The sequence below is a fragment of the Neoarius graeffei genome, chromosome 14 (genome assembly GCF_027579695.1).
Source record: "Neoarius graeffei isolate fNeoGra1 chromosome 14, fNeoGra1.pri, whole genome shotgun sequence".
Classification (NCBI taxonomy): Eukaryota; Metazoa; Chordata; class Actinopteri; order Siluriformes; family Ariidae; genus Neoarius; species Neoarius graeffei.
Genome location: NC_083582.1, coordinates 51,439,147 through 51,455,316, shown reverse-complemented (window position 1 = coordinate 51,455,316; position 16,170 = coordinate 51,439,147). Strand labels below are relative to the sequence as shown.

General features: G+C 42.0%; 1 protein-coding gene across 1 annotated transcript; it reads left to right on the top strand.

Moving 5' to 3' along the window:
* The first annotated feature begins 12,964 nt into the window (after nt 1-12,964).
* Nucleotides 12,965-15,837, top strand: adrb1 (adrenoceptor beta 1). Its single transcript, XM_060939000.1, has one exon. The coding sequence runs from the start codon at nt 13,115-13,117 to the stop codon at nt 14,270-14,272; it is 1,158 nt and encodes a 385-aa protein (XP_060794983.1). The 5' UTR covers nt 12,965-13,114; the 3' UTR covers nt 14,273-15,837.
* The last annotated feature ends 333 nt before the right edge of the window (nt 15,838-16,170 follow it).

Genomic DNA, 16,170 nt, shown 5'->3' with positions numbered 1-16,170 from the left:
TGTAAGTTTTCAGTATTTCTGCATCTATTCTGCCTGCATCTGTTGTGTCTTCTCTTTTTATGCATGCTGCTCAAAACAAAATTGCCTAGCATCTTAAGCATAAATCTCTAAGACATTATGTCCTACAATAATTTAGTACAAATGCACCTTGTATGACATTAGGAAGAGGACACGCTGACTTATAACTTGAGTGTAGCAGAGATTATGGAGCACATTCATTAATTATTGAAAGCCTATAATTCCGACCACTTACGTGTCTTTACAAAGCTGAAAATAGCCATGTGATTTTCATTTTTTAAAGGCAGAGTATACACGATTAAATTTTTAAACATAATGTAATATTTCTTGATGTATTATTATGGGTTTCAAATTACAGCTATAGGCTTAGACATCTGTAAAAATGTTTAGTGTGTCAGTTTTCCCCCCTACGTTTTCCGTGTTAATTTCCAGGTTATTAAAATATAACCGTAGTTATATTCTCAAGGGTTTCTGTGGATCAGAATGCATAACGCAAGGGTTTCTGTGGATTTTCGTAGCTTCCTAAAAGTTCTACCTGCAAGTCTTTCTGAAAGGAGACCTCGGTGTCAGTTTTCTACATCAAGGCTTTAAGGGTTGCCCAAGAGGAACAAGTCAAAGAACCCTTAAGGGTTCTGGATTTAAACTTTACCTTTTTTTTGTTCATGTTTACAGATGTAGCATTTAAAAATCACAGTGATCAAATCAGATCAACAGTGCAGCAGAGATTTAAAGTTCCTTAAGTATTCTCAACACAAAATGATTTTCTTTTAAGTTTTATTGATGTAATTAAGATCTGTTAAGTCCATATTATTTCTAGTTTACCAAGGAAGAACATAAGTTTGCTAAGAACTTCGCTAACCCCACCACGTATCATGTTATCAAACGCAATATAGACTCATTGTGCACCTGGTTAGGAACACCTACTCATTAATGCAATTATCTCATCATCCAATCACATAGCAGCAATGCAAAAACTCATGCAGGTAAGGGCTAGCAGCTTTGGACAATGCTGACCTCAACTGTCAGAATGGAGAAATGTGATCATGGTGATTTTGACCATGACATGATTGTTCGTGGCAGACAGGCAGGTTTGAGTATTTTTATAACTGCTGATCTCTTGGGATTTTCACACAACAGTTTCTAGAGTTTACTTGGAATGGTGCAATAAAGAACAAATATTCAGTAAGCAACAGTTCTGCTGACAGAAACACCTTATTGCTGAGAGAGGAGGTCAATGGGTAAACTGGTTCAAGCTGACAGAAAGGCTACAGTAACTCCGATAACCACTCTGTACAAGTGTGGTGAGCAGAAAAGTATCCCAGAAGCCACAGCACATCAAAACTTGAGGTGGATGGGCTACAGCTGCAGAAGACCACATCGAGTTCCATTTCTGTCAGCCATGAACAGAAAGCTGAGCTGCAGTGGACACAGGCTCACTAAAACTGGACAGTTGAAGACTGCAAAAACATAGCCTGGTCTGAAGAACCTTCATTTCTGCTGAGGCGCACAGATGGTGGGGTCAGAATTTGGTGCCAACAGCATGAACCTCTGGACCCAACTTGCCTTGTGTCAATAGTCCAGGATGGCGGGGGTGGTGTGGGGAATGTTGTCTTGGCACAATTTGGGCCTGTCAGTACCAATCCATCATCGCCTTAATGCCATAGACTACTGAGTATTGTTGTTGACCATGTGTATATCTTTATGGCCACAATTTGCTATCTTCTAATGGCTAATTCCAGCATGATAATGCACCAAGTCACAAAGCACAAGTCGTCTTAAACTGGTTTCATGAATATGACAATGTGTTCTTCAGTGGCTTTCACAGTCACCAGATCTGAATCTAATAGAACACACTTGTGATGTGGTAGAAAAGGAGATTTGCAGCATGAAAGTGCACCTGAAAAATCTGCAGGAGCTGCATAATGCAATCATGTCAGCATGGACCAGAATCTCAATGGAATGTTTCCAACATCTTGTGGACTCCATGCCATGAAGAATTGAGGCTGTTCTGAGAGCAAAGGGAGGCCCTACCCAGTATTGGTATAGTGTTCCTAATAAAGTGTTCCATGTATTAATCTGTTACTGTGGCTCAAAGGCATCATATGATTAAAACACCCACTGAAACAACATGCAGAGCATAAGGAATAAATGCATCACGTTTTTAGGATTATTTTACAGGCAATCTGTGAGGAGTTGGATTTAAAAAAAAGATCTTTAAAACAAAGTACATAAATATATCCTTTCATGCTGAGCTTTGTTGATTTGTGTTTATATCAGCCATAAAGCGATTTAAACCACTGACAGGTCAAGTGAATTATAATTACATTAAATTAATGGCATTTAGCAGACACTGTTATCCAAAGCGACGTACAACATACCCAGAGCAGCCTCGGGAGCAGTTAAGGGTTAGGTGCCTTGCTCAAGCACACTTCAGCCAGTCCTGCTGGTTCAGGGAATTGAACCAATGACCTTTTGGTCCAAAAGCTGCTTCTCAAACCATTAGGCCATGGCTTTCCCATTACAGTCTCGAATTACATTGTTGTTATAATGGCACCTGTCAAGGGGTGGGATATATTAGGCAGCAAGAGAACATCAGTTCTTGAAGTTGATGTGTTGGAAGCAGGAAAAATGGGTAAGTGTAAGGATCTGAGTGACTTTGACAAGGGCCAAATTGTGATGGCTAGATGACTGGGTCTGAGCATCTCCAAAATGGCACATCTTGTGGGGTGTTCCTGGTATGCAGTGGTTAGCACCTACCAAAAGTGGTTTAAGGAAGGACAACTAGTGAACTGATGACAGGGTTATGGGTGTCAAAGTCTCACTGATTCACATGGAGCACAAAGGCTAGCCCATATGGTCCAATCCCACAGAAGAGCTACTGTAGCACAAATTGCTGAAAAAGTTAATGCTTTCTGTTTCAGCCAGCATTAACTTATACATGGGGGTGTTTCATCACTTGAGTCCACTCTGTTGACTCTGACAGCATCCCCATGTGTCTTCCAGGACATGCATGGTTTAGTCATGCATTATTGCTGTGTCTCTTGTAGCTTCTTGCAGTCTTCTTCACATCTTCACGCTGCCCTGCAGGCTGGAGCTTAAATCTGTAAATGTGCGGCAAAACCCAGCCGGCTGTCCACTAATCACTTAGCAACTGCAATTCTGAGATGTACTGTCATGGCAAGAGGGGAAACTTGGTTGTAGTGTGTGTGTGTGTGTGTGAAGTGATTTCCAGTGTACAACACATACTGTACATTAACTGAATTGAATTGTGATGATAATGATTAAGACTTCTTTCATTAGGGAGCATGGTGGATAAGGCGCCATACCATAAATCCAGGGACCCGGGGTTCGATTCCGACCCGAGGTCATTTCCTGATCCCTCCCTGTCTCTCTCTCCCGCTCATTTCCTGTCTCTACACTGTCCTATCCAATAAAGGTGAAAAAAGCCCAAAAAATATCTTTAAAAAAAAAAAAAGACTTCTTTCATTAATTGAGATACATGATGTGTGAATTAAGAGTACTAAGCCTTTGAGCACTTCTGAGTACATTTGTCGTGTGTGTGAGAAACCTAAAAACCTAGTCTAAAATTGAACATATGGAATGTATCTCACCAATGCTATGTTCATAATAGGGTCAAGTGGCATTTTAGGAAAATTCAGGAATTGTAAACTATCACTGCATGTAAAAATTTACATAGTTCTGCTCAGAATTATTATTTTTTAGTCAATAGGGTGTATATTCAGCTATAGATAGATCACAACTCTCTTGGTGTCACGGAAAGTATTGCTGAATCTCTCCTTCAAATATTATATATTCAACCTCAGTCCTGGATGTCTAAAAGCATTATTTATTCAATTATTCACAGTGATAAGAATGGATGGTAGCCAGGAATGAGAGAAAATGGATAAATAATGAAATGAGAGGGAGCGGTCTATTGGAGAGAAGTGAAGGGGAAAATCAAAATCATGCTTTTTATTCTGCAAACGTTTGGTTGTTTATGTTTGTGAAAGTTAATTGCGTAAACCTTAAAGGAACAGTCCATCGTACTTCCATAATGAAATATGCTCTTATCTGAATTGAGACAAGCTGCTCCGTACCTCTCCGAGCTTTGCGCGACCTCCCAGTCAGTCAGACGCAGTCAGACGCACTGTCACTCCTGTTAGCAATGTAGCTAAGCTCAGTATGGCCAATGGTATTTTTTGGGGCTGTAGTTAGATGCGACCAAACTCTTCCACGTTTTTCCTGTTTACATAGGTTTATATGACCAGTGACATGAAACAAGTTCAGTTACACAAATTGAAACGTAGCGATTTTCTATGCTATGGAAAGTCCGCACTATGACAGGCGTACTAACACCTTCTGCGCGCTTCGACAGCGCATTGATATCTGAGCTCCGTATCAATGCGCTGCCGAAGCGCGCAGAAGGTGTTAGTACGCCTGTCATTATAGTGCGGACTTTCCATAGTATAGAAAATCGCTACGTTTCAATTTGTGTAACTGAACTTGTTTCATGTCACTGGTCATATAAACCTATGTAAACAGGAAAAACGTGGAAGAGTTTGGTCGCATCTAACTACAGCCCCAAAAAATACCATTGGCCATACTGAGCTTAGCTACATTGCTAACAGGAGTGACAGCACATCTGACTGCGTCTGACTGACTGGGAGGTCGCGCAAAGCTCGGAGAGGTACGGAGCAGCTCGTCTCAATTCAGATAAGACCATATTTCATTATGGAAGTACGGTGGACTGTTCCTTTAAGGTTATGAGATCCAGGTGGAAATTTCAGAGGATATATATATATATTTAAGAAGAAGAAGCCTTTATATGTCACATGCACACTCAAGCACAGTGAAATTCGTCCTTTGCATTTAACCCATCTGAAGCAGTGAACACACGCATGCACACACACAAGTGAGCAATGAGTGCACACACACACCCAGAGCAGTGGGTAGCTGTACTACAGCACCCAGGGAGCAGTTGGGGGTTAGGTGCTTTGCTCAAGGGCACTTCAGCCCAAGGCCGCCCCACGTAAACCTAACCGCATGTTTTTGCACATATGGTAAAACACTTGTGTCTCTGTTTTGTGTGTGTGTGTGTGTGTGTGTGTGTGTATATATATATATATATATATATATATATATGTACCATATTCATCACTCATTCTCCATTGGGTAGAGTGACATAATACACATAGGATAAGCGATATGATAATATTGTATGCTATCAAACCAAATGAATGAATCCCGCTAGAAGGCAATAGAATGCATGTTTTTATTCCATTGAAAAAGTGTCCTGTATGTATAATAATTCCCGATATTTCACACCGATGACATCACTCCCAGTGTTTTCACGCTGACTTGATGCACATTGTCAAAATGGTGACCAGTTCAAAATTAAAATTCTTTTGATTAACTTGCGTATTTTTTGTGGATGTGTTCATATAATATGAAGAGCATTACACGGTGGCACAAAGATATGAAGTTTATCTTCTCGTGTTGAAAATATTTTCACTCATTCACTTTGCTCACTTGTAAATATATTCACCACTTGAAGATAATCTTCATGCAACTATGTAATATCCTGTATACACGTGTATATATATATATATATATATATATATATATATATATATATATATATATATATACACACTATATATATACAGTTAGGTCCATATATATTTGGACACTGACACAAATTTTGTTTTTTTACCTGTTTACTGAAACATATTCAGGTTATAGTTATATAATGGACATGGACATAAAGTCCAGACTTTCAGCTTTCATTTGAGGGTATCCACATTAAAATTGGATGAAGGGTTTAGGAGTTTCAGCTCCTTAACATGTGCCACCCTGTTTTTAAAGGGACCAAAAGTAATTGGACAATTGACTCAAAGGCTATTTCATGGGCAGGTGTGGGAAATTCCTTCGTTATGTCATTCCCAATTAAGCAGATAAAAGGCCTGGAGTTGATTTGAGGTGTGGTGCTTGCATTTGGAAGATTTTGCTGTGAAGAAAACATGCAGTCAAAGGAGCTCTCCATGCAGGTGAAACAAGCCATCCTTAAGCTGCGAAAACAGAAAAAAACCATCCAAGAAATTGCTACAATATTAGGAGTGGCAAAATCTACAGTTTGGTACATCCTGAGAAAGAAAGAAAGCACTGGCGAACTCATCAATGCAAAAAGACCTGGACGCCCACAGAAGACAACAGTGGTGGATGATCGCAGAATAATTTCCATGGTGAAGAGAAACCCCTTCACAACAGCCAACCAAGTGAACAACACTCTCCAGGAGGTAGGCGTATCAATATCCAAATCTACCATAAAGAGAAGACTGAATGAAAGTAAATACAGAGGGTTCACTGCACGGTGCAAGCCACTCATAAGCCTCAAGAATAAAAAGGCTAGATTGGACTTTGCTAAAAAACATCTAAAAAAAGCCAGCACAGTTCTGGAAGAACATTCTTTGGACAGATGAAACCAAGATCAACCTCTACCAGAATGATGGAAAGAAAAAGTATGGTGAAGGCGTGGTACAGCTCATGATCCAAAGCATACCACATCATCTGTAAAACACGGCGGAGGCAGTGTGATGCCTTGGGCATGCATGGCTGCCAGTGGCATTGGGTCACTAGTGTTTATTGATGATGTGACACAGGACAGAAGCAGCCGGATGAATTCTGAGGTATTCAGAGACAGATGTGTGCTCAAATCCAGCCAAACTGATTGGTCGGCGTTTCATAATACAGATGGACAATGACCCAAAACATAAAGCCAAAGCAACCCAGGAGTTTATTAAAGCAAAGAAGTGGAATATTCTTGAATGGCCAAGCCAGTCACCTGATCTCAACCCAATTGAGCATGCATTTCACTTGTTAAAGACTAAACTTCAGACAGAAAGGCCCACAAACAAACAGCAACTGAAAACCGCTGCAGTAAAGGCCTGGCAGAGCATTAAAAAGGAGGAAACACAGCGTCTGGTGATGTCCATGAGTTCAAGACTTCAGGCAGTCATTGCCAACAAAGGGTTTTCAACCAAGTATTAGAAATGAACATTTTATTTACAATTATTTAATTTGTCCAATTACTTTTGAGCCCCTGAAATGAAGGGATTGTGTTTAAAAAATGCTTTAGTTCCTCACATTTTTATGCAATCATTTTGTTCAACCCACTGAATTCAAGCTGAAAGTCTGAACTTCAACTGCATCTGAATTGTTTTGTTCACAATTCATTGTGGTAATGTAACTGTGTGTGTGTATATATATATATATATATATATATATATATATATATATATATATATATACAGGTAGTCGTCGACTTATGACTGCGTTTGGTTACGACTGACCGGTTGTAAACCGATCTGGTCGTAAGTCAGCCTATGTTAAATGAACGTAAGTATATTGTGATGTGTAATGATATTGTAATCATCTTAAAGTCTTATTTTATCAACATTTTCTTATTTCATTACCTTGGCTCATTATTTGGTTTAAGTCAAACACTGCATGCTACACTGCGTACAGTACAATTCGTTTAATATGTGCAAAACAAAAAATACGAAATACAGGTGTGAAAAATAGAAAACATTTTAGTTTGAAACATACCAAAATACAAATGTAAAACATAGCAAAATACAAAATTTAGTGACCGGTGGGTTCACTGGTGCTTGGCTGTGGGACGTCTACGTCATCATCAGTTGTTGCAGCGCTCGGGCTGGCGGGAGGATTTGCTCGTTTCATAAACCAGGAGCTGGGGCGGAAACTGTATGATGGAGTGCGCGAGGGAGCGCGAGAGAGATTGCAAATGTGCCTGGAGCTGGGGCGGAAACTGTATGACGGAGTGCATGAGGGAGCGCGAGAGAGACTGCAAATGTGCCTGGAGCTGGGGCGGAAACTGTATGACGGAGTGCGCGAGGGAGCGCGAGAGAGACTGCAAATGTGCCTGGAGCTGGGGCGGAAACTGTATGACGGAGTGCGTGAGGGAGTGCGAGAGAGACTGCGCATGTGCCTGGAGCTGGGCGGAAACTGTTGTACGCGGCGAGAGGTGCTGCCAGGAGCTGGGGCGGAAACTGTCGTACGCTTAGCTAGCTGGGAAACACTTGCCAGTCATAACCAGACGGTCGTAAAGTCGATCGGTCGTAAGTCGCATAGGTCGTAAGTTGACGACTACCTGTGTGTGTATATATATATATATATATATATATATATATATATATATATATATTCTAGCCGCTTTATCCTTCTACAGGGTCGCAGGCAAGCTGGAGCCTATCCCAGCTGACTACGGGCGAAAGGCGGGGTACACCCTGAACAAGTCGCCAGGTCATCACAGGGCTGACACATAGACAACCATTCACACTCACATTCACACCTACGGTCAATTTAGAGTCACCAGTTAACCTAACCTGCATGTCTTTGGACTGTGGGGGAAAACGGAGCACCCGGAGGAAACCCACGCGGACACGGGGAGAACATGCAAACTCCACACAGAAATGTGTGTATATATATATATGTCTATATATATATATATATATATATATATATATATATATATATATATATATATATGTGTATATATATATATATAAAACGTGCCTGTGTTGGTTTCCTCAGGGTGCTCTGGTTTCCCCCACAGTTCAAAGACATGCTGCTAGGTTAACATGGGGCAGCCTTGGCCTGAAGTGCCCTTGAGCAAGGTACCTAACCCCTAACTGCTCCCCGGGTGCTCTAGTGTGGATGCCCACTGCTCTCTGGGTGTGTGTGCGTGTGTTCACTGCTTCAGATGGGTTAAATGCAGAGGATGAATTTCACTGTGCTTGAGTGTGCATGTGACAAATAAAGGCTTCTTCTTCTTCTGTTAGCCCTGTGATAGCTTGCCAACCTGCTGACGCTGTACCCAGCATCTTACCCGAAGTGAGCTGGGATTGGCCCCAACTTATAAGTGGATAGATAATGGATGTGTGTGTGTGTGTGTGTGTGTGTGTGTGTGTGTGTGTGCGCGCGCGCACACGCAAGTGCATGTGCAAGTGCTTGGTGCCATGCACTGGACTGGCACCCTATCCAGTGTGCACTCCACTTCGCTCCCAGTGTTCCCAGGATAGGCTCCAGATCCACCATAACCAGACCAAGATAAACCAGTTACTGAAGATGAATGAATGAATTATGGCTGCAGGAATAAATGTAACTTTATGACTTTGAGCCAGAGTTGTGAGCAGCTTTGCACTTGAATAAAAATGAAGAGCCACATGTAGGATTCATGATAATCAGTAACAAGACAGGGAGTAGAAACCCATTACAGAAAATGGCAGTGGAACGATATTAGATACGAGGGAGAAGTTTTAGTTATAGTCTTTCTCCCGGTTATTGCATAAATCTGCTTGCCTCATTTTTATGTGCAGTCTCTGACTGGAAGCTGTTAAGATGATATAGTTCTATTTGGCCTTTGCCATATCCTCCATGCCAGTGCCAGTCCTGAGTCACCCACCAGGCACAGCACAGTGCATCAACCCTGCCTCAACAATATTCTGATTTATTCTCCTTTACTCATAGAGGTAAAGCACTCAGTTCAGTTCCTGGCCAACATAATCTTAAGAATGACAAAGAGCTTCGGTTTCAGTGTACACGTTTCAAACCTAAATGTATCTGAGTTTTTCTCAGTGATTCATCTCTTACTCCTAAAAAACACTGGGAGTTTTACAAGTTACAGTTCATTAGTCAGACTCTAAAGCACTTACATAGCTACATACACATCCTGCAGTCCAGTATTAATCCATACAAGACTGATAAAGAAACAATAAAGCCATTTTATTCACAGGCATCCCAGGATTTTATCACATGAATCAATGATGTAATGCAAACACAATCAGTGAGCCTTTGCCAAAGCAAGCCTCAGACATCAATATTACTTCATTATATTGTGTAAGCTATCAAATTTTGAATAACCAGCCACCATTTTTTCTTTAAAAATATGTTTTCCAGGACTAACTGCTCAGACACATTGTATAATGTGGTAAGATGAGAATTGCTGGCACAGCGTTTATGGTTTATATGGGAGTTTGGGTTATATGTGGGTCCCTGACTAACACTACTGGGGCCCAGTGTTGGAATGCAGATGTGAGTGAGACATTATCCATGGCTGCACTGCCAGCCCAATCTGCTTGCGCCCCTGCCATAAGGAGTTGCAATTACGATCTTATCTACAGTAACAGCTTCCCGCTGCTGGAAAAACATCTCCCGTTGGGCTGTTTAGGTTCCATAAGGAAAGTAAGCGGCCTGCTGCAAGCTCTTTTTATAGCTGGGGTAGTGGTGATTTATCTTGGGAAAGTACTAGGGCATGGTGGAAATTATAGTTAATTGAATCAGGCATTGTGAAGTTTGCAGAGCTGTACCCTATCTGTACAAAAGCACAGTAATTGCTTCGTTCTGTCTCGCCCTGCTAATGTGTTTCCCTCCATGTTCCTATGCCAAGTTCAGGTTTGCTTCAGTGTTCAGGAACCATTGATTAGTGCATCAATTTGATTAGATTTTAATATACCCTCGTTATGATCACAAGTTACCAGTAATTCCATGATAAGCACAGAATATTTCAGTACAACTAGTGGTACAATGCCAGCTCCTGATAAAAGCAGATAAAGGAAGCATGCCTAAAATCGTTTTCAACTTCCCACAGATGAGCTTTATCAGACTTGTGATGTTGGGTTAAGCTTTGTCTTTTGTCCTGTACGTCCTGAAGGAGGAATGTTTTTTTTTTTTTAAGTGTCCTGTTTAATAATATAAAGTACAGGGAATGTACTTTTGTGATCTTTGTGCTAAAGGTATACAATTGATTTAAACAGATTTAGTGCTGTGTGTTTCTTATTTTACAATTTCCCATCAAATCATGTTTATAATTGCAATGCTCATAAACACTTTTACTTCAACATTCTCTTGTAACATTTGACATGTTTGGGTTTTTTTATGTTTTGGTTTCAATTTTATTTGTAGTGGTCACAGTAAAATGTCCACACTTGTATGCAGTACAGTTATATATAATACAGTACAATACAGCATCTATCAACATGTTGTATGGGCCTTAGATTCTATTTTCAACTCGACACACTACTTCAAGGATTCCTCCAGGCTTTTGATAATTGGGTGTTTTTAGTTTCCTTAAAGAGCTTTGTCTAATCGGGAAACAATCAGTTGTAGGATGCCCTCTATGGGAACTTTAAGAATCCTCCCAGAGGAGTATCTGAAGAATCTTTAAGAGTTATAGATTTAACTTTTAAATGTAAAGTGTATAGAATAAGTAGCTGTGAGATCTAGTGTTCAATTACTGAAAATTTTTTTTCTATGCTTGTGTAATTAGAGTGATTATTATTATTATTATTATTTTAATTTCCTTCATTCCCATCTCATTTCATCTCATTATCTCTAGCTGCTTTATCCTGTTCTACAGGGTTGCAGGCAAAGCTGGAGCCTATCCCAGCTGACTACGGGTGAAAGGCGGGGTACACCCTGGACAAGTCGCCAGGTCATCACAGGGCTGACACATAGACACAGACAACCATTCACACTCACATTCACACCTACGGTCAATTTAGAGTCACCAGTTAACCTAACCTGCATGTCTTTGGACTGTGGGGGAAACCAGAGCACCCGGAGGAAACCCACGCGGACACGGGGAGAACATGCAAAACCCAACCCACCGAAAGGCCCTCGCCGGCCACAGGGCTCGAACCCGGACCTTCTTGCTGTGAGGCGACAGCGCTAACCACTACACCACCATGCCACCCGCTTCCTTCATTCCATCTCAGGAAATAGCAGCCAGGAGCTCAGCATCTGTGGAGATAAAATGTTACTGAAGATTAATTCTATTATTATTATTATTAGTAGTAGTAGTAATAATAATAATAACAATAATAATAACAATAATAATAATAGGAAGAAGAAAAAATACACTCTAAAAAATAAAGGTGCTTCAGTGGTTCTTCAAATCTCTGGATGGTTCCATGGAGAGTCAAAACTCTGTGATGAACCATTACATTATGCGAAAGGTTCTACACATTGGAAATGGTTCTTCAGAACCTGGCATTCTCTTACCATTTGCTGGTCAATGCACATAGGCTATGTTTACACAAATCTGTCTTCACTGCTCAAACAAATGGTTTAAATGGTTCTTTAAAGAACTGTTACATGAACGGTTCTTTGAAGCCCTGAAAAAGGTTCTTCTATGGCATCGCCCTGAAGAACCGGTACTGGCCCCATTATTTTTTAGAGTGTAGAAGAAGAAGAAATAGAAGAAGGAGAAGAAGAAGAAAAGAAGGAGAAGAAATAGAAGAAGAAAAGAAGGAGAAGAAATAGAAGAAGAAGAAATAGAAGAGGAAGAATTTCTTCTTCCTCTTCTTCTATTTCTTCTATTAGAAGAAGAAATAGTAGAAGAAGCAGAAGAAGGAGAAGAAATAGAAGAAGAAGAAGAAGAAGAAGAAGAAGAGGAAGAAGAGGAAGAAGAAATAGTAGAAGAAGAAGCAGAAGAAAAGGAGAAGAAATAGAAGAAGAGGAATCTCATCATTATCATCATCAGTTTCCGAGAATATTTTCTCTTTTTTTTTGTTTGCTCTGATGTTTGTTTGCTCTGATGTTTGTTTGCTCTGATATTGCCTCTCACAGGTTACAGAACAGGACGCCCGGACACAAACCCTGTTTCTCCCACGCTGTGATCCCGCTGTAAGCGCAGTGAAGTGGCGTTCACACTGTGCCGATGTTGCGGTTTGGTTCTGCGCGGTGCGGCTCTGTGTGTTTAAGCGGTGCGTAAAGCGCGCGCGCTCCTGCCTGCGCCTTCAGTGCAGCGCTGTTTGAGGAGCTCGAGCGCTCGGAACGGGACAGGATCCGCAATTTGCGCGGCACGTGCGATTGGTTGATAACAGCAGTGACGTCACTGCGCTGTTTCTCTTAGCGCGCGCCCCAGTTGCTGGGACCGGGACTGGCGGCAGGAGCGCGATGGAGCGCGGCGCGTTTGGAGCCGCGGTGTGGCGGCGCGCCACCGAGGAGCCCAAGTTTGGATAACTCACACTCGGGGGAAAAAAAAACAAGTTTCCTGACAGAGCCCAGACACACCATGGGGGACGGGTTACCGTCCATGAACTATACCAACGACACCAAACAGGGGCGAGTGGATCCTAACGGTCCGGACAGCGGTTTCTCGGAGCAGTGGGTCGCAGCTGTGGGGATGGTCATGGCTCTGATTGTGATCATCACTGTAGTGGGGAATATATTGGTCATTGTGGCTATAGCGCGGAACCAGAGGTTGCAGACGCTCACTAACGTGTTTATTGTATCCCTGGCGTGCGCCGATCTGATCATGGGCTTGCTGGTGGTGCCGTTTGGCGCGACGCTGGAGCTCCGGGGCGCGTGGCTTTACGGCTCCTACTTCTGCGAGGTGTGGATCTCGGTGGACGTCCTCTGCGTCACGGCCAGCATCGAGACCCTCTGCGTGATCGCCATAGACAGGTACATTGCAATCACGTGGCCGTTTCGTTACCAAAGCCTTTTGACCAAGTCGAGAGCCAAAGGGGTCGTGTGTGCCGTGTGGGCTGTGTCGGCTCTCGTGTCGTTTCCGCCGATTCTGCTCCACTGGTCGCGCGACAGGGACGAGACGGAGTGCTACGACGACCCGGAGTGCTGCGACTTCATCACTAACCGGGCTTACGCCGTCGCCTCTTCGGTCATCTCCTTCTACATTCCTCTGGTGGTGATGGTGTTCGTTTACGCCCGCGTGTACCGGGAAGCCAAGAAACAGCTTCGGAAAATAGACAAGTGCGAAGGGAGGTTTTATAACAACCACGGCGTCTCGGCGTGCAAGCTGAACCGAAAGCGGCCGTCCGGGATTGTAGCCATGAAGGAGCAGAAGGCGCTCAAGACGCTCGGGATCATCATGGGGACTTTCACTCTCTGCTGGCTGCCCTTCTTCCTGGTCAACGTTGTGCGCGGATTTTGCGCCGAGGCTGTGGACAAGCAGCTCTTCGTCTTTTTCAACTGGCTCGGTTACGCCAACTCGGCGTTCAACCCACTCATCTACTGCCGCAGCCCGGACTTCAGGAGAGCTTTCCGCAGGCTGCTCATGCCGTGCTGGCCGAGGCGCGCTGATCACGGGCTCACCGTCAGCTCATGCGCAGTGGAGAGCCGCGCGCTCGCACCGTGGACCGACTTCAACGGCACCCGGGACAGTAACTGCAGCCTGGAGCGCAGAGTGTCCCACACCGAGTCTCAGCTCTGACCCGGATTTATCCCTCCACACAATATATATATATATAAAGTGAAAGGTAAGATGAATAAGACAGTAGTGAGACCAGCTGTGATGTACGGATTGGAGACAGGACCCTTAGAGACAGGAGGGAAAGGTGGAGGTGGCGGAGTTGAGGATGTTAAGGTTTGCGGTTGGACAGGATAAGGAACGAGCACATCAGAGGGACAGCACATGTGGAGAGCTTGGGAATGAAGCTAAGAGAGATGAGACTGAGATGGTATGGGCACATCCTGAGAAGAGATGCAGAGCATGTGGGAAGGAGAATGTTGAGGATGGAGCTGCCAGGCACACGAAAACGAGGAAGGCCAAAGAGGAGATGCATGGATGTGGTGAGAGAGGACATGAAAGTGGCAGGTGTGGTAGAGAAGGATGCAGAAGACAGGGAGCAATGGAGATGAAAGATCCGGTGTGGCGACCCCTAATCGGGAGCAGCCAAAAGAAGAATATATATATATATATATATATATATATATATATATATATATATATATATATATATATATATATATATATATATATGCTATTTGTCAAAACCAGTGGGCCTCTTCGAACAACTCTACCTGCAGTGAGAACTGAAAGAACACAGAAACACTCATTTTGTTTCCAGCATCTATACAGTACACCTCTACAGTGCTAAATGTTATGACACATTTCCATAATCCACAGTTATCAAGAGCTTTAGTCTGTATAGAAGTGCAAATGGGTACAAATAGTTGATTCCTAACTTATGGATCATTATTAGACAATAAACAAAAACATACAAAATGTGCCATACAGTTAGGCTACTTACAGCAACTATACTTGCAGCAATACCAAAATAAAATGCAAAACATTCCCCAAATCCTGACATCTAGTTTATATGAGTCCAACTGGACACAAACACAACCAGTTAGTTCATCCATTGGTGTGTCATTATTAAACAGGAAATGATGAGCCAAGGGATGTTTTTACCATTTCCCCTACATACATGACTGTGAAAGAAGAATTAATTTTGCATTTGTTTGTGAGCATTGACACTGCATGAACTTTTTTTTTCTCCATTTTTAGAACCATTTTTCATTGATCCAATCCATCATATGCCATATTGTACATAGGAATGTGTAACGTTTGGCTTTACAGCATAACACAGAAATGTGCAAATTGTACGAAATGAAATTGTTTATATTAAACAGTCATATCAAACTGTACAGTATTTATTCAGTACCATGTACAGCTGGTGGAGAGTTTTCAGCATATGAAAGGAGCTGTGATTTAGTGCTTCGTGTTTGCACCTTATATACCGTCCAATGTGAGCTGCTTCTTTTCTTGTTGAATATGATATTTAATATTTCAATATGACAGTCTACCTAATACTAAAATGGAGGCTCAGTGATTTATTTATGTGGTCACTATTATGCAGGGTCCTGTTTCATTCAGTATATTTTCCTGCCCAGGTCCATATATTTAGATTTGTTGTTATTGTACAAGCGCCTCATGTAATGTAGAAGGTGGTCCACGTTTATGATTGTGCAATAAATTATCCAGTTGTACATGAATCCACTATCATTTGTTTGCTGTTGTACGGTAGTGAACTAAATACAGGCAATCTCACTAAATCATTTGAATTACCTTTATGGATATTTTATTTCTGACCTCCCAGACTGAAAATCAGAAAACAAAATCAGATAACATCTAATCATCTGCATTTGATTAAACATTAATGTAGACTCCCACTAAAATGCCACTAAATGTCCCATATAACAAAGTGCATCAATTACTGCATATCTCATACACTCACTGCATCTCAAATGAAGTAGCTATTTACAAGCTTACACACACACACACACACACACACACACACACACACACACACTAGTGCATCTAAAAAA

Coding starts and splice junctions, on each gene's coding strand:
- adrb1 (XM_060939000.1), top strand. CDS start 13,115: ATGGGGGACGGGTTACCGTCCATGAACTATACCAACGACACCAAACAG.